Genomic DNA, 27,291 nt, shown 5'->3' on the forward strand with positions numbered 1-27,291 from the left:
ACTTCAAAATTATTTGACATATTTTATTTTAAATCTTTAATCATATAATACTTAATCGTGTTTTCTATGTTTGGCAGGAATTAAAAGGTGGAAAAGCTTATGCAAAGGTGAGTGAATGGTCTTTAACTCTTTTGGAGTGTGTAATTTATAAACTTAAAAATTAAATAGAGTGCTCTTCTAATTGCCATTCAAATGGGCTGTTTTTAAATGAAGCAACTTGGAGATTGGACAGTTGGCTTCAACAATACATTATAGGCACATTCTTTCTAAATGCTGATTATGGGATGTTCTTCTTAAGTTTCAATGTCATTTCCAGACTAGAAGATGATCTCTGGTTTGCATTAAGTAATTACTTTCCCCAGGAAGTATTCCCAGGCCCACCTCCCCCCAGTAGAGTAGGACCCCTCCTCTGTGTCCTCTTCCCCTCTCTATAGATATGATCTCTACTGTCCTTTATTCTTTTATTACCTGTATGGGATTACTGAAGAATGTGTTCGCCTTTTTGCTGAATAGAAGGAACTGGTGCCAGAAACCCTGGGTAGCGATACTCCTCTTTTACTTCCAGTCTCTGTGATGGTATCTCCATCAGTCAGTCGTCTGAGCCAAGAACCAGGCACTAGTCCCAGCCATCACATCTGCCTAACTCCCTAAAACTAGTTGGTTGCAATGTCAGGTAGGATGCTCTTTGCTATAAATAATGGAAAAACTCCTCGCCTACAGATGGCCAAGGACTGAGGGGCCAGAGACAGTCAACATGGACGTTTTCAAGAAGCTTTGTAATAAAAGGGGAGCAGAAAAACAGTTCAATAGACAGAGACTCAGGGTGAGGGTTGGGTTACTTTTGTTCATTAAGGCGGAGAAGATCCAGCATGTTTGTGTGCTGGTGGTAATGACCCCGTAGAAAAGGCAGAGTGCAAGACAGGGCCGAGTTCCTGGAGCCATGAACTTGAGTCTGTGCACAGCCAGCTCCCATCCCATAAGTGGGAAGGCAGACATGCAGGCACAGATGTAGGCAGGTGAGTGGATGTGGCTGGAGATAAGAGCTGATGAAATTTAAGTGCTCCTTTTTTTAATACATTTTTATTGATTTCAGAGAGGAAGGGAGAGAAAGAGAGAGAGAGAGAAACATCAATGATGAGAATCATTGATTGGCTGCCTCCTGCGCGCCCCCTACTGGGATTGAGCCCACAACCTGAGCATGTGCCCTTGACAGGAATGGAACCTGGGACCCTTCAGTCTGCAGGCCAATGCTCTTTCCCTGAGCAAAACTGGCTAGGGCAAGTCAAGTGCTCTTTTGATTGCTCTTCTCTTCTGAGTGAAGTAAGAAGAAAGGCATTAGCACGGAGTATAAATGTGAAGGAGGCGTTGGAGGTTTAAAGAGAAAAGATAAGGTCTGAAATAGGGCGTATGGGTGATGTGTGATCAGATAGCCATAGGGGGCCCCAGGTGTTCCCTTGGATGTGGCTTCTCTCTCCTCAATGATGTTTCTGTCTCTCCCTCCCGCTCCCTTCCTTTCTGAAATCAATTAAAAAAATTTAAAAATAAAAAATGAATCAACCAATGAATGCATCAATAAGTAGAACAACAAATCAGTATTTTTCCTCTCTCAAAAATTAATTAAAAAATTTTTAATTAAAAAAACACACAATATAATGGGGTTGACTTGTACCACTTGGAAACAAAAAATAGGGTTGAGCACATCAGAGGAAAGACTAGAGGGCACTCTGGTAGCTGCAGAAAATGGGGAACAAGCCTGGGTAGCGATAAGGAGGAGGAACAGGTTTGAGCTGCACTTCTGGAAGCAGCTTCAAGCATTGGTGTGGGGCTCAGCTTTGGGGAAGGGAGGAAGTAGGGTTTTTAAAGAAAGATTCAGCTTAAGAGTGATCAGCAAGGCAAGGTTATGGAAGGGGCTGGAGGAGAGGGGGCGTGTGACACACACATCATTCTAGTTCCTGCATGGCAAGTGTGACTGTAATAACCTGCAACTGCCTGCAGCCCCCAGGCGTTAACTGGGAGCTGAGCCCGAATGGGAACAGGGAGGAGGAAGTCTGGTCAGTGTGTGAATGTATATGCAGATGATGTTGGGCCTGCCAGCATTTCCCTTAGTGCAAGTACTCCTGCTCCTCACAGTAATTCTAGTTGCTTAGTATGCATCCTTTATTTTTACTTCAACAGTTACATAGTTTATATTTAGCAGATCAGATATATTTAGCAGATCAAATCCGTGATTTCAGAGATTGCATTGCTTAAGATAAGAGGACAGCCCTGGCTGGTGTGGCTCAGTTGGTTAAGCATCAAAAGGTTGCTGGTTCCATTCCATGTCAGGGGTCAGGGCACATGCCTGGTTGCAGGCTCAATCCCTGGTAGAGGGGCGTGCAAGAGGCAGCCAATCTATGTTTCACTTTCACATCGATATTTCTCCACTTGCGCTCTCTCCCTCTCCCTCTCTCTCTGGAAATCAATAACAAGTCTTAAAAAAAAAAAAAAGATAAGAGAACAGTAGGTAATAAATTTTTTACCAAAAGTGAGCCAATTTAAAGACAAATTAGGCTGCCAAACCGGATTGGCTCAGTGGATAGAGTGTCGGCCTATGGACTGAAGGGTCCCAGGTTCGATTCCGGTCAAAGGCATGTACCTTGGTTGCGGGCACATCCCCAGTAAGGGGTGTGCAGGAGGCAGCTGGTCTATGTTTCTCTCTCATCGATGTTTCTAACCCTCTATCCCTCTCCCTTCCTCTCTGTAAAATATCAATAAAATATATTATAAAAATAAAAAAGTAAAGACAAATTAGGCAAATAATAGAACAGGTATTGATAAGACGGCAAAAACTGCAAATGACTGAAGTTTGAAATAACTTGTCTAGAGCAAGGGTTGGATGTTTATTTTAAGGAGAACGTGATAGAAGCCTAGCAGATATTCTGTTAATATACTTTTTTTCTTTTCATAGCTGGGCTTTGCAGATCTAAACCTGGCGGAGTTTGCTGGATCAGGAAATACCACTCGTCGCTGTTTACTGGAAGGCTACAATACCAAAAATACAAGACAGGATAACTCCATCCTTAAAGTAAGCCCGGGTCAGGATTTACATGTCAGCACAGGAGGTTCTCCGGCTTTAACTAAGAGGGGACATACTGGCAAGGGCAAGGAGGGGCTCAGTACTGAGATCGCAAGCTGAGCACACCCCCGAAATACTCAGCAGCCCTCCAGAGAAAGCGGCACTGTAATGCGGGATGTAATCCAACCTGGCCATCGTTCTGGTCAGTCCTCCTTGAGTGGCGAGCACGGGCGGCCACTATGGCCGGTGCGTGCCTTCGCAGAACGCGGCTCCTCGGAGGAGGAGACCTGTTATAACCACAGTCTCTCTCTTGCTTACGTGTAGGTTTTCATCAGTATGCAGCTGATGTCTGGTGACCCATGTTTTAAAACGTAAGTCGGTGCTCAGTAAATGCGTTATTTCTCTGAAAGTATCACAGTCATTTATTTGTTTCAAGTTTTCCATTCATGTTTCAGAGTGCTTATAGGCTAATCCCAGTGAAGGGCTAGTTTCTCTCCTGGTGGCTGACCTGACCCTCATAGAAGTTACTATTACCTGTTACCCAACCAGCTCGCCACACCCTGAATTGTTTCAGCTCTTGTCATCTTCAGGTTTGGGGTGAAATTACATAAATGAGGCCTCTGGGGACTCATTCATGTCTTCAGCAAATACCTAGCAAGTGCCTTACCATGTAGTAGGCCCTGTTCTAGACATGACAAGGAGCAGGCAAAAATAGCCCAGGTCCCTGACACCTCGGAGCTTGTCTTCTGACACAAACAACAAACTAACAAGTGCATACATGATGTAAAGACGGCAGTGAGTGCTTGGAGAAACCAGAGCAGGTAGGAGGACCCCGGCAGGAGGGGTTTCCCTTTTACATGGAGTGGGCAGGGCTGTCCTCCCGGGTAAAGGTGAAACGGGAGGCAGAAAACATGGTGCAGGGGCAGATATTGGAGAAGTGGAAGCATGTCGGAGTTATTTTCCAACTGCTCCTGGTTTCCCTGGTTCGATTCCCATCAGGGCACATGCCTGGGTTGCGGGCTCGATCCCCACTGTGGGGTGTGCAGGAGGCAGCCAATCGGTGATTCTCTCATTGATGTTTCTCTCACTCCCTCTCCCTTCCTCTCTGAACTCAATATATATACATGTATACTTTTTTTAACTGCTCCTGGTTTCTTAGTGAGCTAGGAAGTCAGGAGATCACTGGAGAGCAAGGATATGAAACACAGAGCAGGGGGTTTGGGGAAAGAGGACAAGATGTGTAAAAGGCGAGGGCGAGTGAACCAGCTGGGAGAAAGTGGGGATTGCCTGTCAGTGATGTGAAGACACTTAATAATTAAACCTGAAAGTTCATTAATCGTTATTTAAATGTCTGAGAGAAATGTATTTAGAAAAGTAAACATTAATTACTACCCTATGCATCATTCATGTTTTTAATAGCAGCATCTATATAGCTTTCTCCTTACAAACTGTTCTGTAAGGACGAAAACATACTTTCACACAAACCAAGTATTGATTAAAACTCTGCATTTTCTTCTCACTTAGCCTTCCTGTGCTGTCTTCTCTCAGACCATAATTTCCTGGCTTTTATCTTGATTTCCTGTTCTCTTGGGACTAAACCATTTTCACTGTACTATATTTGGTTTGTTGGGTCAAAAAAGTGGCAGCAAAACTTAGTAGAAGAAAATGAATTAATCATTTCTTCTTATGAACTTTTTACGAATAGTCTTACTGGCCCTTTTTCTGCCATTTCCTCTCCCTGCTTGTGAAACTCATACTGAAAAGCTAAAAAATAGATCACCTTATGTCTTGTATTATCTCCACAAATATAATTCTGGCAATCTCGAGTTGATACTTATAGAGACTTATATAATTTATTAGAATAAACAGGCATTATCACAAGATATGTAAAAATATTTGTTTTCTCTTTTCTTCCAATATGTGAAATTGTCATTTTAGAGGTCATTTTTTACATGCTTTTAACATTACTATGAAACTAAAACAAAACAAGCCCTTGCTGTAGCCAGATTGGCTCAGTGGATAGAGTGTTGGCTTGTGGACTGAGGGTCAGGTTCAATTCCGGGCAAGGGTATATACCTCAGTTGCAGGCTCCACCCCTGGCCCTGGGCTGGGTGCATGCAGAGGCAGCCAATTGATGTGTCTCTCTCACACCGATGTTTCTCTCTCTGTCTCTCCCTCTCCCTTCCACTCTCTCTAAAAACAAAAATCAATGGAAAAATATCCTCTGGTGAGAACTAACAACAACAACAACAAAAACAAGCCCATCTCTTTTGTTCTGTGATTGAGTCATATTAAAAGTTTCTAATAAGCCCTAACCGGTTTGGCTCAGTGGATAGAGCGTCAGCCTGCGGACTGAAGGATCCCAGGTTCGATTCCGATCAAGGACAAGTACCTTGGTTGCGGGCACATCCCCAGTAGGGAGTGTGCAGGAGGCAGCTGATCAATGTTTCTCTCTCATCTATGTTTCTAATTCTCTATCTCTCTCCCCTCCTCTCTGTAAAAAATCAATAAAATATATATTTTTTTAAAGTTTCTGGTAAGAGATACAAAACATTTCAGAACAGAGGGTAATAGAGTAGAAGCTGGAGCATGACAGGCATCGGGGATTAGTTATCCAACATGACTGAGTCGTCTAGGGCGCCGCCAAGGCCCAGCTAAGATTTTAGATTCTTCGTTGCCTTAATACCAATCCCCGTGCAGATGAGTTCCCTCCCTAATGCTTCGTGGCCCCAGTATTAGAGCGGCTGGTGCAGTGGCTGAAATTATCAGGTTGGGTTCTTTAGTTTGTTAAGACTGCAGATGGAGGGGTGCCAAACTGAAGGTATTGCTGAAAGCCTGTGGCTCTGAAGTCAGGCCCCACGCAGGGCAGGAAAGAGTGGAGCCCGAGGGAGGCTGGTAGAGAGGGGAGAAGAGGCCTCGGGTTTGGAGTGCCGCAGGGTTGGGGAGCAGGTCTGCGAGGTGGAGGACTGGAGACACTGTAATCAGGCCGTCTGAGAAAGGAAAACCAAAGGAACTGGCATGAGAAAGATAAGCATGTAGACGTAAGGCCTGAGTCACCATCAATGATTCATGACTGTAGACTCCATTCTTTGGAAGGGTAGTTCTTTTATTTATTGATTTCCGAGAAAGAGAGAGAGAAACATCAATGATGAGAGAGAATCATAGAGCGGCTGTCTCCTGCACAGCCCCTACTGACGATGAGCCTGCATCCCGGGCATGTGTCCTTGACCGGGATCGAACCTTCAGTCTAAAGGCTGATGCTCTGAGCCAAGGCAGCCAGGGCAGAAGGGTATTTCTTTTACATCAGTTTTTCTTACAGAAAATTGAATGCAGATTTTTTTCACCAGCTATTTTACATTACAGCAGGTCCTCAAATAACATTGTTTTGTTACAACATCTGTGAGATAATACTGTAGGAACTTAACTCTTGTTTATATCAATTGGCCTATGGCAAAATTGGTCTTGTTTCCCTTAAAGTCACAGAAACTATCAACAATGTTAAGTGACGCCTTACTGTATTAAAAATACAGCTCTTGGCCCGGCCGGTGTTGTTCAGTGGTTGTGCATCGACCCATGCACCAAGAGGTCGCTGGTTCGATCCAGATCAGAGCACATGCCCAGGTTGCAGGCTTGATCCCCAGTGCGGGGTGTGCAGGAGGCAGCCGATCAATATTTCTCTCACATTGATGTTTCTATCTCTCTCTCCTTCTCCCTTCCTCTCTAAAAAATCAATAAAAACCATATTTAAAAAAAAAAGTTAGTGGAGCCAACAAGAGAGCAGAGGCAAAAGGCAGGAGGCAGAGGTATCCCCTCCAATCATCTCCCAGATGCTTTCCTGCCTCACCTGCGATTGCATTTGACAGATGTAGCACCTTCCACTCAGTAGTGCTGGGGCCTGGCCGGCGTGGCTCAGTGGTTGAGCATCCACCTATGAACCAGGAGGTCACAGTTAGATTCCGGTCAGGGCACTTGCCCTGGTTGTGGGCTTGATCCCCAGTGTGGGGCGTGCAGGAGGCAGCTGATCAATGATTTTTTCTCATCATTGATGTTTCTATCCCTCTCTCCATCTCCCTTCCTCTCTGAAATCATTAAATATAGTTTTTAAAAAAATAGTGCTGGGGATGCACAGACAGAGCCCTTCTCTTTTCTGGACTCCCTTTCTGGTCTCACTGTTGTTGATTTTTTAATATATCTTTACTGATTTCAGAGAGGAAGGGAGAGGGAGAGATAGAAACGTCAATGATGAGAGAAAATCATTGATCAGCTGCCTCCTACACACCCCTTCCTGGGGAAGGAGCCTGCAACCCAGGCATGGGCCCTGTCCGGGAATCAAACTGTGACCTCCTGGTTCATAGGTCGACACTCAACCACTGAGCCACATGGCCGGACTGGTCTCACGTTTTTGTTGTGCAGAAGAACCTCTCCCTCCCCCCATGAATTTTATTCAGGTCTTGAGGATGCTCAGACATTACTGGTGATTTTTATTATTTTTACCCTCAAAGAAGTAATATTACAGGCACCTGCCTGAGGCTGGTTACTGACCACACAACCAGTCTCTCACTGTAAACCAAGTTCTGATCCTTAGCAATGCTTATTTTCAGGCCTCCTTCTACGTCCATGTCCATACCGATCGCCGGTGAATCCGAATCTCTGGAGGAAGATAGAAAAGGAGGAGAAACTCTCAAAGTCCACCTTGGAATCGCAGGTACGGCTGTGCCCTTCCCTGGGTTTTAGTTGGTGAGATTTGCATAATCCCTCCCACATTGACAAGTCTGTGGGTATGTGACTTGGCCCACTTTATGGGAAATACTAAACAATAAAAACTGAAAGTTTTATTTAAGGTAGAGTTCTGTTAAGTCTTATGAAAAATACCATAGTTTTACAAAAAAAAAAATACCATAGTTCTTTAGTCAACTAAGGTATTACGTTTCATTTTCTTGCAATAGGGTTGTTTACATTGCACTGATTTCAAGGAATCTTTCACTCTGCAGTTTGCTTTTCTTGATCATGAACTTGGCAGTTTATAAAACCGGCAGATTAGAATGCAGTTGACCGTTGACTTGTGAGCAGTGACAGGAACATGGTGTTATGACATATTGCAGATCTCTCAGCAAAGAGCGCCTCTGTTCCAGATGTGCTTGGAGCCTGTGGACATTCGAGAACATCGAGCCATGCGAGCCAGCAGTCAAAAGTATCAGGTAGAGCTGGACGTGAAGTTCCTCAGGCCTTTATTGCTCTAAAGCAGGAGTCGGGAACCTTTCTCCTGCCAAGGGCCACTTGGATACTTAACTTTTTAAAATATATTATTACTGATTTCAGAGAGGAAGACAAAGGGAGAGAGAGATAGAGACAGCAATGGTGAGAGAGAATCACTGATTGGCTGCCTCCTGCACGCTCCCCACTGGTGATCGAGCCCTATTCTTGGTTCATAGGTTGATGCTCACCCACTGAGCCACATATTTATATCATTCTTGGACCATCCAGAATTATCAACTGAAAAATTAGCCTCCTGCATTTGGTCAGACATTTAATTAACTCACCCCTGATGCCTTGGCAGGGCCAGACCAAATGCTTTCTCGAACCTTATATGGCCCGCGGGCCAGATGTTCCCCACCCTGCTATAAAGGTACCAGAAGTGGCTGCGGTGCAGGAGGAGAGGGTTGGTCGCACAGTGTCTGGTGTGGGCGTCATATCCTGAGCAAGCTTCTCTGACCACAGGGTACAGCTCGTGCCACTCCCGGTCATCCAGTCTCTCTGAGCTCTGCCACAGGAGAAACACCTCTGTGGGAAGCACATCGACGGGCGTGGAAAGTATTCTAGAGCCATGTGATGAAATTGAGCAGAAAGTAGCTGAGCCAAATCTTGATGCAGCTGATAGAGAAGACTTGGCTTCGGAGACACTCAGCAGGTACCCTTCGGGCTCAGCTCCATGGAGCCGGGGGGTGGGGGGTTTACAACACTATATAAAGCAGGGCATTTTTAAACATTCTTTCCAAAGGTGCCCAGTGAAACAAGATTCTGTAGAATTTCAGCTGAAGCGAGTTGATGACACCAGAGTGGACGCCGATGACATTGTGGAGAAAATACTACAAAGCCAAGACTTCAGCCTGGACTCCAGCGCGGAAGGTGTGTGGCGGCCGTCGGGTGCCTGTGGCTGTGTGCCAGCCCGGCCGGCGTAGCCCAGTCAACCGTCTGTGCACATTGGTGAAATGTACTTTATGCCCATAGAAATCTGAAGATAACCTTGTAGCTCATTTGTTTCTAAGAATAGACATTAAATTTGGTAAACAAGCTTTTTAAAAATTTTTTAAAAATATTTTTATTGATTTCAGAGAGGAAGGGAGAGAGAAATAGAAACATCAATGATGAGAGAGAATCATTGATCAGCTGCCTCCTGCACACCCACCCCTGGGGATCAAGCCCGCAACGCGGGCATATGCCCTGACCAGTAATAGAACCATGACCTCCTGGTTCATAGGTCAAGGCTCAACCACACTGGCCGGGCAAGAACGAACTTTTAAAAGCTCAATTTTAAAGAAAGCTCTTACTGTATTTTTTAATTATGCATCAATGTCTACCATGTTTATATACCTTGTGATGGATATTTACATCTGCTTTGTCATAACTGGACATAGTGCTTCAAGGCACTATTGCAATGTGGAAGGTTGGGTGGTAAACTTGAAATGATAGTGAATAACAGAATCCTTTGCTCCCTCAGCATTTCCACTGAAACTGGTAATGTACAAGCCACCAGCTTGAAAGGTGGAATTATTCCTGCTGGTGTGAGTAGAGAGCAGTTTAGCGCAGGCGTGGTTTCCTTGTATGACTGGTTGTGAAGAGAAATCATTAAGCCTCTCGTGGAAGTTCGTAGGACGAGCTGTCTTCTTTATTCAGTTTTAAGGAAAATAGCTTTAGGAAAGTTGAGGAGAAATAACTATTGGGATAGGTCTTCAAGGGTCTGTTTTAAAATATGTCTATAGCTTTTTAAAGTTTTTAATTTATTTAATAAAACGGAAATGTAAAGTTTGGGTTTATGGCAACGTGAATGTTACTGGACAATCCTAACTGCCCACAACGCTGCTGTCCCTGCAGAGGAAGGACTGCGGCTGTTCGTGGGTCCTGGAGGGAGGACAACCTTCGGCAGCCACCGTCCTCCCAGCAGGTAAGGAGCCACCCAGGGCAGCTGAAGGTTACGCAGGCTAAGGGACGCTAATCTAAGCAGTTAGCGTGAGAGGATCGGACGCTGGGCCCCTCCCCGTCTTCATTACAAACAGTGAATGTTCAAGTGTTTTCTATCGGTGGTGCCTTTACACCCTGTGGAAATCAGATCAAGTGGAAAATGCCTAACCACCACTCTCCCTTCAGAGCCAAGGTTAACTGGAATGATTCCAAACACTGCCGCTCAGAGTTTTGACCTTTTTTTCCCTACTGTTTAGAGTGGTGTCCGGAGCCTACGAACAAGTCGTGATCAAACGCTAGACGCTCAGCTGGCGAGTGGCAGCTTCCCTGTGGGTGTGAGATGCGGGCAGCTGGGCTGTCAGGCGCTTTCTTGGGAGAAGGTGAAGCTGTTTGAAAAAGGAGGCGTGTCCATGTGCCCCAAGGAAAGCCAGCACACACACAGGGACCATCGGACGGTAGTGTCGGGGCCCGCGTGTCCGTGTGTGTGGAAGTCCACGCTTCCGTGGTCACTGCCCGAGATCATGCAAAGACTGGTTTTTCTTTCAAAGCCCCCTGGTGGGGAAACAGCACTGTACACCTGGGTCTAGTTAGTGTTGAAGCATAAAACCTGCGACCGAGGTGCACAACAGATTCTAATTAATTTTATGTTTGAGAGACAATACATGACGATAAAGACCCTATAAATTCTGTCAAAATAGTTACAATTCCTGCTAAGGGAATCTTGCACATATTATACTACCTAGAGTATTGTACTAAGTTTAACTCGTTTTGATACAATTGGTATAAAAAAGGGTGGGTGTTCATGCTTTGGGGAAAAGTTATACTACAATTGGAACCTTACAGTAAAATGCTTAATGTAAACGTATCAGTCATAAGTCGAGTAACAAGTGTATTTGCGTCTGAGCTACGTGAATGGGTGTAATGCCGTTACTAGGCAGTGTGTGTTGTTCCTTGTTAGTATTAGATGCTGCAGAACGCCTAGCACTGTGCCAGACCCAAGGGAAGCTTCGTGTTCCATGTTAGGCTGCGTGCCTGTGCGCACCCTGACAGACAAGCTGTTTTACGCACTGAACAGTGGCTGTTGGTTTCAGGAGTCAGAGTTTAGAGCATCTGGAGGAAAGTTGTGATACGATGAGAAACAGAGCAGCCTTCCTCTGTAAGTTCCCACATCTCTGAAATTGAAAATTATTCCAGGGAGGGAGTGGGCAAGACAGGGGACAGCTGTTGACATGGACCCGTGGTCTTCTATCTCAGCCCTCCCCCCACCAGATACTGTGCTTTCTTCTCACTGTATCAGAAATTGGTTGTTTTGAGGCAAGATTAGACTAGAACATACATCAAACAGAGCATTTAAAGTAAGAATAACTGGCCCAGCCGGCATGGCTCAGTGGTTGAGCGTCAACCTTTGAACCAGGAGGTCACGGTTCAATTGCCCCTTCGGGCACATGCCCAGGTTGCGGGCTCGATCCCGGGAGGAGCTGATCGATGATTCTCATCATTGATGTTTCTCTCCCCCACTCCCTTCCTCTCTGAAATCAATAAAACTATATTTTTAAAAAATAAAGTAAGACTATCTGGAGCTGGCTTAGCTCAGCAGTTCCTTTGAATCACTTGCCAACCACTCCTGCTTGCGAGGGTGGTTTGAGACCCGCGGGTCCCCTCCAGCCCTTTAAATTTAAAAAAATACAAATAAAATAAGAATATCTGATCTGGATCCAGGTTAACAGCATGGACCTGGAGAGTTTTTTCTGGTTTTATGTGACAGTGTCTGTGTGGAAAGACCTTAATTTTCTCATCCTCACCCTAGGATATTTTTCCATTGATTTTTAGAGAGAGTGGAAGGAAGGGGAGAGACAAAGAAACATTGATGTGAGAGAAACATCGATTGGTTGCCTCCTGCACACACCCAGACCAGGGGATTGAGCCTGCAACTGAGATACGCGCCCTTGACGGGAATCGAACCTGGGACCCTTCGGGCTGATGCTCTATCCACTGGCCCAAACCAGCCAGGACTAGATCTTAATTTTCTTGGAATCATCCAGTTGAAAAAAACGTAGATTCTATACAACTAGAAATTCCCACTCTTTACTTTCAAAACCATGTCCAAGTAACATATGTTAGAATTCCTTTGGTCTGTGTATTTTCATGTTGGCAAAATAGAGGGGGGGTATTTTTAAGAAAATATTATTTTAATATTCAAATTGAGAGGTTGGAGAACTTTAAATAGTTCATGTTAGGGCTTTTGTGTGGTTTTTAATATTTCAAGGACTGGGTATTCCAAACGAATCCAAAACTACTTTTACAAATAGATTCTGAGATTTTAAAGCAATGACACCCAGATAGGGTTTTTTTCTGAGTCATTAAACTTTCTAAGATTTGAAGAAAGAAAAAAAAAATGACCTGAAGATTTAAGTGCAGCCAAGGAAAATGTTACCTCAAGTGGTAAAGACTTGTCTATGACTAAACAAATGAATGATCCCCTTGTTGTATATTACAGAAAAGAATCAAAAGTTTTCAATAGAGATATGAAGATATTGTTTAGAGAGATATTTATTGTGACATTTTAAAAACCTATTTTTCTATTTTCAAAATATTATTCCTAAGCTATATTTTTGGTTGGCGCTTCTGCAAATGGCTTTGCAGTTGTGAAATGCTAACAACTAGACCGTAGGCCAGGTCCCGTGAGGACATCCTCCAGCTGTGTCGAAGGTGCTGTGATTCGGACACCAGTCCTGTTACTCATCCTTGGCTGCCTTGTCCAAGACCTTTATGCGAGATGGGCTCTCGGTATTTGAAAATGACACAGAATTCTTTTCTAAAAACAAAATGTGAATTTTGAAGACCATAAAAATCATGCCTATGTAAATTTAGCAGCCACCAGATAACATCTTGATTTCTGTATGAGTCAACATAACAAACATCTTAATACACAGAAACATAGGAAGAAGAGAGATGGCAGTGTCCTTCGTCGTCCGTGAAGTCTGCGTCCGTTTGATTCTGTTTTGTGCCCCATCAGCACACTTTGCGACAACCACATTTCATTACAGTCCCGAAAAATATGTTAGAGTTTGCCTACGTGTCTGCCCTACTTCCAAGTTCTTCTTCCTTCAAGCCTGTAAATCTGCTTATTCAATATTAAGTCTACTTTTGGTTTTGTTTTGAGTTTAGAAAATCGAATTTGAAAAAGTAGATCTTAATACATTGACTTCTAAATATTAGACTCAAATTTCAAGTCCTGTAGTCTTGGAGAATTTGTACAACTGTAACATTTCCTAACCCAGTGCTAGAGAAAAAAATGAATGGTATTTTAAAGTGACATATTTCTGATAAGAGTCTTAAATACCTTGTTTGGGGGAATTACAGAAGAAGCAGGTCAGGAGCCCACTTCCGGTGACTTGTGCTGGTGACGGAGACCAGAGAGGATGAAGGGCAGCCAAGGACGGAGAAGGCCCGGAGCCATCCGCTCACCCTGTGCGGTGGCGTTGAAGGCTCTCTATACAAGCACCGAACATGATTAGTTTTTATAATCTGACAAAGTCTTGACCAAGATTCTTTAAGTATCTACTGGCCTCCAGTCAAAACATATTCAGGTAGCAATGAGATTCAATACCTGGAAAACATCCAGACATAATTTTAGACTTTAAGAATTCCACGCTCACGACCACTTTGCAAGCTCAGGCTGACAGTATTGTTCAACGCTTCACTGAAGAACTACTCTGAAGAGTTAGGCTTCCAGGACACATAATAACGCTCCCAAGAGACTGGGCTCACGGGATGGGGTTGATTTTATTTTGGCAGGTCTTTAACTGGGGCAGTTCAGAAACTGTACTTGGTCAGTTCTCCTAGATGGTACGTCGTGTGACTATAATCAGGTACTGTAGCTGGAACTGCGTCATGTCACTCGTTATATGTTGGCTTAGGTACTGTGCATAATTGTAAGAGTTGAGATGTTGAAGAACATGAAATCCAAAAACATAAAGGATGAAATATGCCTGTATGAACCCTGTTTTAAGACTGCTCTGGAAATAAGGCCTTATTATTCTTATGACTTTTCATAAGATAATATGCAGGGTGGGGCAAAAGTAGGTTTACAGTTCATATGGAAAATACAATAATTAACAAATAATAGGTATTCTAATTCCTCCCACTCTCCCATTCAATAAAAGGTTTTAAATTGTAAAAAAAAAAATAATAATAATACAAGAAGAAACTGTGTTTAGAGTACTTACAATTGTAAGCCTACTTTTGCCCTACCCTGTCTACACTGTACAGTGGGGCCTTGACTTACGAGACCGAGCTCGTTAAGGAGCTCGTTAACTCAAATTACTCTATCAACTCAATGCAAAAAATGGTATCTCAAAAAACTCGTGAGTCGGGACACTCGTAAGTCAAGGCCCCACGGTATTTTAAACGGCTGTGTAGGTGGTTTCTAGCTCCTCCTCCGCACAGCTGGCAGGTTTCATAATTTACGCAGGCTACATCTCTGCATCTACAAATGTGTATGTCCATCTCTTCATGATAGTCATTGACCAAATCCCATCACAGGAAGACATTTTGGGTGCATTCAGTTTGATTTTTTTTAAAAAATACATCTTATGTCGGGGATTTACCTTCGTTTTGTGCATTTGTTCTTGTGGAAGCTGATACAGTGTAAGTAGTCATGTCAATGTTTATGCAAAAATGTTAATTGAAGTGATTCCATTAGTATTGTGTTCTAATACTTGGAGAATGACCTTCATTTTTATACATTTCTTTGTTTTAACTGCACAACTATAAATCCAGGAAATGTCCCCCGCCCCTTTTTTTTTTTTTTACAAAAACTAATTTTTTATTGTAAAGTATTTGTAATAATGTAAAGGTGAATCCTATACAAGTTCAATAAAAATCATATCTTAAAGTTTAAATTTTCAGTTAAAGATTCTGTCACTTGCCAAGGTCAAAAAACAGACGTGAAAGGACCAGTGTATAACTTTTCCCTGGGGGTTTCCCTTCAAAAGACACTTCGAATCCCGAGGCAGCTCCTGCAGCCCCAGCCATGAGCCTGCAACAAGAGACCTGCCTCTGGATCCAAACGCCCTTCAGAACCTATTGTCTTTCTTTTTCTTTTTAAAATTTGTATTGATTTTAGAGACAAAGGAAGGGAGAGGGAGAGAGAGAGAAACATTGATGAGCTCCCAGGCCCAGCTTTCTTATTATGACTCAGCACTTAGTGCCTTTCTCTCTCTTCCTCCCCCATTCTCTCCCCTTTCCCCTTAAGTTACCTCTTCCTCTCTGTGCATCGTACACCTGGTAGCAGCACATACTAGTATATGGAAATGAAATCTTTCCATGTGCATGATAGGAAATCTCTGGTGGAGTCAGTCCATCCCACATTACACAAGATGCAGAAGAGAAAAGGCCTTAATTTAGACATTCCCTGAGTTGGGATCTCTATTCCAGATGACCCAGGCTCTAAGGAAATGCCAGACCTTCCTGTTGGAGTTAGCTCAGACCCCATTCCTATGCAGTTACAACTCCGGCAGGTCGAGCTGTCTCCTGAACCATTTCTCTGAAGAAAGTGACTTCACTACTAGATCTTTAAATCATTTCAGCAGCGCTTTCCTGTGTGGCAAAAGCTTTAAGCCTCCATAGGAAATTGACAGACTAAGTTTTGGGGTGTTTTTTTGTTTTGTTTTTGTTTTGTTGTTGTTTTGCATCTTGTATCAGGAGTCCTCAAAGCAAAAGAATGCATTTACTTTAAGTGGGAAAGTGTGCCACCTTCTGGTATTGAGCTTCAGTGACTCCGTTTAAGCATACCTCTCCCACGTGATCCTGTGCCTGCCCTTCTTTCCCCATATTCCATGTTATGATCAAAGGAAGTTGGTTTTTTTAAAAATACATTTCCATCAACCTGAGAGAGAGAGAGAGAGAGAGAGAGAGAGAGAGAGAGGAAGGGAGAGACAGAAGCATCAATGATGAGAATCACTGATCTGATGCCTCCCCCACACCCCCGCTGAGGATCAAGCCTGCAACCCTGACCAGGAATCAAACTGTGACCTCCTGGTTCATGGGTTGATGCTCAACCACTGAGCCAGCACCAGCTGGGCCAAAGGAAAATCTTTTCAGCACTAATTTTAAGTAATTTTTAAAATACATATTTTATTGATTTTTTAGAGAGGAAGGGAGAGGGATAGTTAGAAACATCGATGGGAGAGAAACATCGATCAGCTGCCTCCTGAACACCCCCTACTGGGGATGTGCCTGCAACCAAGGTACATGCCCTTGGCCAGAATCGAACCTGGGACCCTTCAGTCCGCAGTCCGACGCTCTATCCACTGAGCCAAATCGGTCAGGGCTAATTTTAAGGAATTTGAAATACTTTGAAGTCATTTTTCATACTTTGCTTAAATAGGGTAAAAGTGTCTCCCTTTAGTATGGGATTGATGACAGATTCTGTCAATTCACTTTCATGAGGATTCCTACTGGAAAGGCCTGGGTGATCAGTATAAATGCAGAGACGGAGGGACAAGGCTGGACAGAGACACAGCAGTGGAAAGTCCGTCTATTCGGGGAAAGCAATGAAGCCGAGTCCAGGCTGAGGTGCGGGAGTCGGGAGCAATGCAGTGTTTCTGGGAAAGACGATGAACTGATCAGAGCCAGGCTCCCAGCGGACAGATGGGATGGAGAGGGGAGAGATGAATGTAGCCATGCAGGCAGAGTATACTATTAGGCAGGGCACTGAGCTCATTTTCAAGGTAAGTGCATAACTGGCGTGCCACTAGCTTTGAAGAGGACTTGCCAAGTGAAATTCCCATTGTATACACTTATGGCTTCGCCATTCTACCAGCTTGGTGGATCTCAGCAATATGTGTCCCCTATTTGAGGATGTCCCCAAAGGCATGCACATATCCGAGATAAACCATGTTAGCCGTAGCATTGAAACCACTCTTTGCCCCCATTACATGAAGCAGTGCTTCTCTCTCCTCCATGACTATCTCCACTCCAGTTCCAGCCAGCAAGCTGCCGAAGAGGGCGTTCGAAACCCACGGACAGTGTTCACGTCACGAAGCTCCCCTTTCCTCCTGTCACCTGCACTCCTGTGTTGTATGATGTTTTAGGCCAGCGGTTCTCAACCTGTGGGTCGCCAACCTGTGGGTCGAGACCCCTTTGGGGGTCGAACAACCCTTTCACAGGGGTCGCCTAAGACCATCGGAAAACACATATATAATTACATATTGTTTTTGTGATGAATCACTATGCTTTAATTAAGTTCAATTAGTAACAATGAAAATACATCCTGCATATCAGATATTTACATGACGATTCATAACAGTAGCAAAATTACAGTTATGAAGTAGCAACGAAAATAATTTTATGGTTGGGGGTCACCACAACATGAGGAACTGTATTAAAGGGTCGCGGCGTTAGGAAGGTTGAGAACCACTGTTTTAGGCTAAGTATGAGAGATCAGAATTTAGCCCCAAGGAAGTAGCGAATCCTAGAGAGACTTTAAAGCTACCCTTACCCCCTGGGAAAAAGTTGTAAACGCTCAATTTTCTTTAACATTCTTTAATGCCAACAGCAACAAAAACCAAGCATATCAGGAACTCTCTACAAACACTCCCAAACAAAACAAGCGTCTTAAAAAAAAAACCAACAACAACGTGTCAAGTAATCTCAAAACTAAGTTACTTGAATAATGGCTACAGGAGAGCGTCCTGGGCGAGCTCTCCCTTGGCTGAGACCCCGACTCTCAGGACAGGCGGCTCACGGACTCGCATCGCGCAGGTCGACCTTCACGGCGGACCCGTCCCTGCTCAGCCTCACCGTGTCGGCGATGAGCGCTCGCATCGTGTCCACGCTGTCACACAGGCGGTTCACCTTGGGATAAGCGAGCAGCCTTTCCAGCGGGACGTACAGCTTATTCCCAAAGCGGAACGGTTCGGGAGACTTCTCGATTTTGCGTTTCTCAAGTTCTGTGAAGACTGGTCCAGAGAAGGTGACGAACCCGGTGCCGCTGACCTGGTGGCCGTTCCCGTCGCCGCGCTGTGGGATCCTCAGGCTGGAGACGTACCTCTGCCTCATGCTTTGGACTTGCCGAGACACCTCATTTGCTAATGCGAGTTTGCGGACTTCCTTTTGCTGTAAACTCGGATATGAAACGGAATAAACCTGAAGCCGGGAGGAAAAAACCAATTAGGATATAGGAAAACGTTCCAGACCATGAGTAGTAACTTCCTACCACATGAGGAACTAACTCTATGGCCCTAGCCGGTTTGGCTCAGTGGATAGAACATCAGCCTGTGGACCGAAGGGTCCCGGGTTCGATTCCACTCAAGGACACATACCCCGGTTGTAGGCTCCTCCCTGGCCCGAGCCCTGGCCGGGGCTTGTGCAGGAGGCAACCGATCGATGTTTCTCTCTGTCTTTCCCTCTCCCTAAAAAATCAATGGGAAAATAGCCTTGGGCAAGAATGAAAAAAAAAAGAAGAAGAATAACTGTATAGTATGTGCAAATGTCAAACCCTACTAACTGTAAATACTGACACATGGGGTCAAAAAGGAAAAGTGTTGCTAATTAAAGAGGGAGATGTGTTTGTTCTTCCCCATACCTCCGAAACCAAAGGGCCTGAGGCACTTGGAGGCTCAGTTCCAAATCAGTTTCTGAGCCCAGCGGTGAAATGCCTGCTGGCTGTCCTCTTCCTGCCAAGAACCCTGACGCATTCCACAGGGAGGCCGCTGGCCCAACAGCTCAAAACACCACTCATCTCAAAGCTCTGACCACGGTGGGGATGTAGGCTTCTCCCAGGGTCACCCTCAGAATCAGGCCACCACTCCTCTCTGCTGCGGGCACTCTTGATAGGGAACTGTTCACCATCGAGGTACATGCAGTTCTTGTCCCGACAGCTGCCCCACAAAGAACACTCACAATCTACACGGCCGGCGTGGCTCAATGATTGAGCATGGACCTATGAACCAGGAGGTCATGGTTCGATTCCCGGTCAGAGCACATGCCTGGGTTGCAGGCTTGGTCCCCAGTGGGGAATGTGCAGGAGACAGCCACTCAGTGATTCTCTCTCATCATTGATGTTTCTATCTCTCTCTCTCTCCCTTCCCTGCCTCTCTGAAATCAATAAAAAATAAATTTAAAAAAGAACACTCACAATCTTATAAACGTGCTGACCACACTGCTCTGCCACGCACGATTCCGTGGCCGGCGCTCCGACTTTCCGGAAGACCCCTATCTGGGTACAGTAGCCAACATGCCCAGCTCCTTCCGGTGGCTCCCCCACGCCAGTAAACTCCACGGAGTAATTGTAGAAGCCTGCCACCCCTAAGGCCCTGGAATCAAAACAAGGAGAGAGATGGTTTTTTTCTAAACTCGGAACTACTGTTACATAGACAGCAATTCCCGGTAGAACAGAATGCGAACAATGCAAGGAACCAAAAGACCGCTGAGCTGCAGGTTCTTACACCTCACACTGTGCCACAGCGTGGGGTCTGCTTACGTCTCTGAGGGGCATTCAGGCAGTGACCGCGAGGGTAATGAACCACAGGAACACGGAGATAAGGAATGTTGTGGGACAGAGCGGAGGAATGGACAAGGACACCACAAGGGCTATAATCCCAACTCCTATTTGGGTGTGGAATTGTGCCAAGAACCAGTGGAGCCCCTGGGAGATGCCCCTGGGCCAGGGCATCACTCTCAGTGCCACGCCTTCCCTCGATCCCGTTTCCTGACGCCTCACACTTGGAGGGCACACACCTTTCCCACACCCACCTGAGACGTGAGAGAGAGAACGAACTTCCCACTGGCTGGGCTCATGTGCTCTGCGGAAGCAAACCACGTCAGTCAGGTATCCGTCAAGGTTTGCTCCCCAGGATTTTTAACGCCCGTGGGGGTCCCGAGAAACCAAGACACCTTTGCACTCACCAGGTCTGAAACTGCTTCCTGTTCCACTCAAATTTGTGATCTGAATCTCTCAAGGTCACTGCCGGGAACAGGGGGTTGAAGTCCGAGTTGGGCGTGCTGATGACAACCATGGCCGGAGACAGGTACCCAAACACGACTTCGGGAAACCTGGCCAGGTCCTCAGAATCCAAATGTTCTATTCTGAAAGGGTCAGCGGGGACAGATCGAGTCAGATCGAGCTTCACTTGCACGATTTCCCTAACTGACTTCGCAAAACAAGGTCTGTCTCTACGTTGATGTGTGTCCCCTTGGAGGATGTAACAGTGACCTGAAAGGGCCTCGTCCTTCCCTTCGCCCACCCCGGATGAGACGGGGTGGTAACAGGCCAGTCCCAACCGACAAGCAATTTTCTTTACAAATAAAAATCCAGATTACATTTAGGGAACAAAGTTTACGAAGACTAACCCAGTGACATTTTTCTAATGATACAGAAGGAATGCGTTTAATACTTACAACTCGATACACGTGACTAAGTCAAATCCAAGCAAACGAGAATCTCTCTCCACAGCAGAGCCGTGGTACAAGATGATCGACAGATTCAGGTCCCGGGGGCTTAGGTACTCCCCCGAGAATGGAGACAGTCTACACCTGCAAAAGCGTGATTGCAGAAGTCAGCACACTTGAGCACAACTGCTTGGACCAGGGGTGGGCAAACTTTTTGACTCGCGGGCCACAATGGGCTCTTAAACTGGACCGGAGGGCCGGAACAAAAGCATGGAGTATTTGTGTGAACTAATATAAATTCAAAGTAAACATCATTACATAAAAGGGTACGGTCTTTTTTTTCAATAGTTTTATTCATTTCAAATGGCCCGGATCCGGCCCGCGGGCCGTAGTTTGCCCACAGCTGGTTTAGAGTTATCCCAACTACAGACATGAGAGTAACTTCCTTTCATGGAGGGAGTAACTGGCCAATCAGAACAAGGTACTGAATATTTGACATTGCTCCCATTTTTAATATTTTTGGTCTCCCGGCTCACTTTGGATCAGTGATTTTCAGCTTCTTGACCTTTATAAGAAACACCCTTTTGAAACAATCCGTGGAAATCCAATATATCCAGGATATTGGAGAGCTGCTCGGCTTCAAACTAGAGATGGCTGGCGGCCTGGGGCTCTGCCGTTACCATGGCGTCCAGCATCAACCTAATTAGATTCTTGCCCTTTGAAAACTGAGTCTGCAATGCGCTGACGATTATAATTACTTAATTGAGACTCTACTTTCTACATTGGTAGGAAACAGGTATTCACAGCGTACACAGCTCATTAGCGTGAGGGCACAGTCATTATTCAGAGAGCCTGAGGCTCTCTCGGTGTACAATGTACAACGCATTTTAACATGTAGCATAGTGTAAATTTTGCATAAAATCGAGCCTTCCTCTAAGCATATGTAATAGTGCCACTGGTTTTAGATCAATGCACAACTCCTCCAGAAACTAGGCATTACCTTTGCGATCCTATTTTGTCTTTATTGATATCTACTCCAACAATCAGTTCCAGGCAACTGTGCGATTTAATCATCTGTATGAGGGAAGCATTGCCACACCCCAAGTCTGCCACCTGCAGATGAGACCAGTGTCATTTCAAAGACGTTTATAGCCAGAGAAGTCAAGGATGACCAAAGACCTTCTTTACAGGGAGTGGGCATCGGAAGTGAAACCATAATAAAACATCGTATGGAAGGATCTCTTTGGCAGAAAAGAAGTACATGAGAGGAAATTAATCTCGAGACAGGATAAGCCTGGGGGGCGGGGGAAATGAGTCCTGTTTAACCTCACATGTTAACCAAGCGCTCGTTCATCCCACTTCGCTCCTCCAGCTCCTCCAAGCTTAGTTTTCCCTCTCTAACCCTTCCCCTCCTTGTGAGAGTATTTCCGAACAGTCTCTGCTTACTTACTAACCAAGGCTCCTGCATTTAACAAAACACCTTATAAGAGAGTTTTAATGAAATGTTTGGAAACCAAGACCTACCTTCTTGGGTTTGTGCTGATTCACTAGGTCGTTAACGAAGCTGTAACGCTGTCTGTATAGCGGAGGGGAAAAATTAATCACCTTCTTGACGGGAAGATCAAAATGACCACCCACCACACCGTGGCCCTGAAAGTTTACAAACAAAAAGTGTTGTAAGTCACACATGCCTTCGGGGATTCGGTAAGAAAAAAGCAGCTTTATTTCCCCCAATTAATTGGCAGAACCGAATGGCCCGTCAACCATCTCTGTTTTCACTACAGCCATTAGGTGGTCTTGCATTTCCTCCACAGTCCATCTAAGTCTCCTCCCTTATTAAGAACCTGGCTTTATACTTTCTATTGCTCAGAGTCAGCTGAATGGAAAATTGCTTATGAATGCATTTGATAAAACAGTTATAAGCCTCCTGGCCACAAGGGATCTTTCGTGAACTTCCAACGCCTGGAGTCCAGGCAGGCAGGAGGCTGGAAACTGTTCATGGTTGACAGTCTCTCGCTGACCAACCTGAAGTCAGGCTCCTCTTCTGACTAGACCCGGACCCGGACCTAAACCCTGTCGAGCCAGTGTTAGCAAGATTCCTAAGCATCCTCTACCCTTATTATGTGATCAAACTCAGTCTCTGATTAAGTTCTCCATTTCCCATCCTGGATATCTGATCACTGTGGCCTGCCCTCAGCCAGAATCTTAAATCTGTAAATCATTTAACAAGAATCCCAAACTCTTGATGTCTCCTCTCTTTTCCATCCACTGACCCCTGCCTCTCACTCTGCTCAGAGGCTATAAGTCCATTAGTCTGTGTTGTATATGGAGTTGAGCCCAGTCTCTCCCCTCACTGCAATGCGCTTGCTGCAATAGTCCTAATAATGGTGCCAGAACGTTTCTTTAACAGGACCCGTCAGGAAAAAGGAATTATGATTAAGCCTTAACAGCTATGCCTGCTCCTAAATACTACCAGCGTTATAAAGAAATGCAGTCCAAAAGGCACTTCTGTCCAAGAGAAATAAAATACAAGCCAAACATGCAACTTTCTTATAGCCTATTTTTTTAAAAACGTTTTTAAAGCGAAATCGTAATATTTTATTAACGCAATATACCTAACGTTGCCAGAATAACTCTTGAGAGTCATAAAAGCAGGTTAGGGAAGGCAGCAGTTACCTCTTTGTTGTTGCTCTGTTCCATTTTGTGTCTCCAAGTTTCCTTGAAACAAAAATGTAGATGTATCCTTCCAGGAATCAGCAACAACTGGGCTGTAAATTAAAAATTATCAGTTATAGGGGACGGGAAGTGATAAAATAAATCAGTTATATAAAGAAGTGGGGTGAAATAGCTGCCTAGATCAGTAGGAAAGGGAGAAAGTGGTCTTTCTCCGTTCTCTTTCCGTGTTACCATTTAATCCACACAATTTATTCAGTACGTTTTATTTCAGACAACAGCCAGCAGCTCAGAAACCTGAGTAATATGCCAAACCCAGCTAAATGCAGCCCAGGGTACCACTAAGGTACCATTCTTTCCTTTGACTGTTCTTTTACTTTGATACAAACTAAACAATCCGAGCAGTCTGACATTTCATTAAAGCCCCCAGTCTCATTCAAATCGCTTGCAAGAACCCTTTCACACACAGTCCAAATGAAACTTCCAGGGGGAGAAAAGTGTCCCATGTAATAAGCTATGGATGCTCCAACATCTATCCAGTAATTCACCATGAACTTGAAGTTAAATTCTGGTTCTGATTGCACGCCTGTCTCTCTCAGCTACAACGTGGGCTAAATTGTAGGCAGGTGGCCGATGGGCTGACTCACAGGTGGAGGTGGTGTGCTACAGCGGGGCCAGGTTTCTGCTAACACCAGGAGGATGTCTGGCCCAATGAGCGGGGTTTGACAGCCATCCTTGCTACAGGTGTGATTTCCATGGAGGAGAGTTTTAAGGAAATGAAAACATTTAAAAAATGGTCTTGGTTTTTTTTTTTCTTTCTTTCTGCTTTTTCCCCTATTTCTTGCTGTACTTGAGCCTCTCAGGCGGTCCTTGGCCTTTTGTGTTTTCAGGCTAACTTGGTGAATCCTGCTGATGGATCCTAAAAAGGTGGGTTGCATCTGGCTCACACTGGTCCAGTTTGTCACCGGGCTCAAAACCCTGATTGCACATCCATTAAGAACCACCCAGATATTGAAATCATCATGACCACGGCCCAGGCACTGATCTTGGGGAGTATTTCATTCTGTTGCCCAGGGCAGACGGAGGCTTGACCATAGCACTTTCTAAAATCTCAACCAGTCCAGGTGGAGAACACCGGATACAGTGGACAATCTTCCTTGTAATAAACTTTCATACGAAGGGACATGTCTGTTCTCTTGGTACCAAGGACCTAGGATCTAGGACCTTGGATGATATCGGGGCAGGTTAGGTGAAATGGAGAGGTACTTGTTTGGGGTTCACCAGTGTCACTTTTTAGTATCCTGGCGGGAAAAAGTAAAATAAAATGTAGGCAACATGTCAATGGCCTAACTTTCCGGGTTATTCTCTAACTCGAAGCCCGAAACCCTCCAGCTGCCCAGCCTCACAGTCCCGGGCAGGAGCCGGCGCCGGTCTTACCTGCGACTCAGACGCGCAACCAGCCGGCAGAGCTCGGAGCTGCCGACCCGCCGAGAGCGCGGCGCCGCCCCTTCCCCCCGGCCCCGCCCCGCCCCGCCCCGGCCGCCGCGCACGCGCAGTCTCGCCGCGTGACGTTCCCGCGCGCGGCCGCGCCGGCACCGGCGGCTCTTGGGCGGTGCGCGCCCTCGTCCCCCGCGCGGCGCCCGCCCCCCGCCGCCCCCTCCGCGCTCCGAGCGTCGGTTTTGTGTCCTAACGGCCGCACTGGCGCAGGGCCCGCAGCCATTTCCAGCCGCGACTGTTGGACGGGGCGGCGCGTCCGCGGGCCGCGAGCTGTGTGTTGGGTGCGCGGCGCTCCCCGCGCGCGGCCAAAGCTGCAAACGGCCCCGGAGCCCGAGGGGTCCGAGGCAGCCGCCACTCGGGTCCCCGGCACAGCCCACGGGGGCTTTCGGGGTACCCGGGTTGGGTGAAGTTGCTGCAATACCGCTGAACTCAGAAAAGCTGGCAGCCCCCAAACTGCAGCGGGCACCTTCTGCGTGTTGGGGCGCAACTCTCTGGTCTCCTAGAGGCGCCATTGTATGGGGCCCTCTCCCCCTGCAGAGATGCCGCTTGACACTTTACCCATCAGTTACTGCCGTCCTGTCGGTGATGGAAGAGTGTAAGGACGGCAAGAGGAGAAGCCACGATGCCGCCTTTGGGGGTGGGGCATGTTTTTAGTCCTTTTTTTAATCTGTTTATTGATAAGGGAGAGGGAGAGAGAGAAACATCCATGGTGACGGAGATGCCTCCTGCACGCCCCCGACTGGGGATGGAGCCTGCAACCCCGGCATGTGCCCTGACCAGGAATCAAACCGCGACCTCCTGGTTCATAGGTGGATGCTCAGCCACTGAGCCGCCCTGGGCCGGGATTATTAGTCCTGTTTTAAAAGAAAAAGCGCGCTTGGCTGGGCTGCTCCGTTGGGTAGAGAGCGTCGTATAGATTCACCAAGGTTTCAGGTTCAATGCCGATCCCTGGTCAGGGCACATACAAGAAGCAACCAATGAATAAGTGGAAAACAAATCGATGTTTTCCTTTCTACCTCCCTTCTCTCTCTCTCTCTCTCTCTCTCTCTCTCTCTCTCTCCCCTCCCTCCTCTCTCTCTCTTAATCAATAAAAGGAATGACACTGACATCCTATAATATGGATGAACCTTGAAGACATTATGCTGAATGAAATAAGCCAGACACAAAAAGGCAAATATTGTGTGGGAGTGAGGTGGTAGGGAAAATAATTTTCAGTAGCTCACTTTTGTGGACATGAGATGCTAGTCCTGTTCATTGTCTTGGAGGTTTTGTTACCTACCTGAACACTGGACTGGAGCCTGGCGGGGGGGAGCTGGAAGAGGGTATAGGGGAGATAGCTGGTGAGGGAGGGAGACTTGACTTGGGTGATGAACACACTATACCAGGGGTCCTCAAACTTTTTAAACGGGGGGCCAGTTCACTGTCCCTCAGACCATTGGAGGGCCGGACTATAGTTTAAAAAAAAACTATGAACAAATTCCTATGCACACTGCACATATCTTATTTTGAAGTAAAAAAACGGGAACAAATACAATATTTGTATTTGCATGTGGCCCGCAGGCCGTAGTTGGAGGACCCCTGCCCTATACTGTGACCAGATGATGTGCTGTGGAATTGTGCACCTGAAACCTGTATAATTTCATCACCCCAAAAATCAATAATAAGGACAAAATTGGACTGGATCCTGAAGTCTAGTTCTCTCCAATATCTGACTAACACTTTTTTAAAATGTATTTGTATTGATTTCGGAGAGGAAGGGGGAGGGGGAGAGAGATAGAAACATCAAGATAGAAACATAATGAGAGAGTCGTTAACCCTTTGCAGTCGTATTAAATTTGGACATGGGTGTCGTACTGGTCGGAATTAATTTCCATCGAAAGAGCAGTGATACATAACATGCAAGATTATGAAGGATAAACAAGATTTATTCTTTTTTGGAACTACGTCACTACTAGTAGAATCACTACAAACGTTATCACTTTCTACGTCAGAGTCAGTATTCAAGGTGCCCAAATAAAACTCTTCATCGTTACTTTCAGATTCGCAGTACACTTTTTTCAGTAACTTTCTTTTTGCCATTTTGGAGTATTATTTTGAAATATCTTAACAAGCGAGAATGCCTAATTACGGTTAAATGTAATCTGTAAAGCTTTATTTGAAATTCTGCGAAGTATCTCCGAAGCTTGTCGATTTCTTCGCTCTCAAAAGGTGACTGACTCGCCATGGTGTTTTGCATGGCGAGTGTGGAACGACCGCGTTTGTTTATATTGAGTTTCGATATCTCTGATTTGTCGGGGCAGTGTTTTGGTTCGTGACAAGGTCGCTTAGACACAAGCTTTCAGAGAAATGATGAACTGATACATGAATGAATAGAGTTAAGATTTGTACGGTTCCTTGCTGTGGTGGCTGAGAGCAGACATACGACCGGAACGGTAAAAAAGCTTTGGTGGCTGAGAGTAGACAAACAACCGCAAAGGGTAAATTGACTACCC

General features: G+C 45.5%; 2 protein-coding genes across 3 annotated transcripts in view; one reads left to right on the forward strand and one right to left on the reverse strand.

Annotated features, from left to right (window-relative positions):
- The window catches only part of EEIG2 (EEIG family member 2), a 32,529-nt gene extending 19,916 nt beyond the window's left edge, over positions 1–12,613 (forward strand). Inside the window, exons 3-11 of the mRNA XM_081112008.1 lie at positions 78–107; positions 2,948–3,064; positions 3,380–3,426; positions 7,657–7,760; positions 8,158–8,253; positions 8,774–8,963; positions 9,054–9,181; positions 10,148–10,217; positions 10,492–12,613. Coding sequence (XP_080968134.1) covers positions 78–107; positions 2,948–3,064; positions 3,380–3,426; positions 7,657–7,760; positions 8,158–8,253; positions 8,774–8,963; positions 9,054–9,181; positions 10,148–10,217; positions 10,492–10,534 — 825 coding nt within the window. The 3' untranslated portion in view covers positions 10,535–12,613. The remainder of the gene's footprint in view (positions 1–77; positions 108–2,947; positions 3,065–3,379; positions 3,427–7,656; positions 7,761–8,157; positions 8,254–8,773; positions 8,964–9,053; positions 9,182–10,147; positions 10,218–10,491) is intronic.
- A 4,843-nt stretch (positions 12,614–17,456) lies between these two features.
- On the reverse strand, positions 17,457–23,391 carry HENMT1 (HEN methyltransferase 1; the record flags this gene model as incomplete). Of its 2 annotated transcripts, XM_081113313.1 has the most annotated exons (7): positions 17,457–18,385; positions 19,377–19,554; positions 20,147–20,326; positions 20,639–20,773; positions 21,630–21,742; positions 22,154–22,279; positions 23,306–23,391. In XM_081113313.1, the coding sequence occupies 7 exons, from the start codon at positions 23,327–23,329 to the stop codon at positions 17,981–17,983; spliced, it is 1,161 nt and encodes a 386-aa protein (XP_080969439.1). In that variant the 3' UTR covers positions 17,457–17,980. The 2 variants fall into 2 exon arrangements, with proteins under 2 accessions (XP_080969439.1, XP_080969438.1); XM_081113312.1 differs by lacking the exon at positions 23,306–23,391 and having other exon boundaries at positions 22,154–22,318.
- Positions 23,392–27,291: the final 3,900 nt, after the last annotated feature.

This window comes from Myotis nattereri (assembly GCF_964212035.1).
Source record: "Myotis nattereri genome assembly, chromosome: 18".
Taxonomy (NCBI): Eukaryota; Metazoa; Chordata; class Mammalia; order Chiroptera; family Vespertilionidae; genus Myotis; species Myotis nattereri.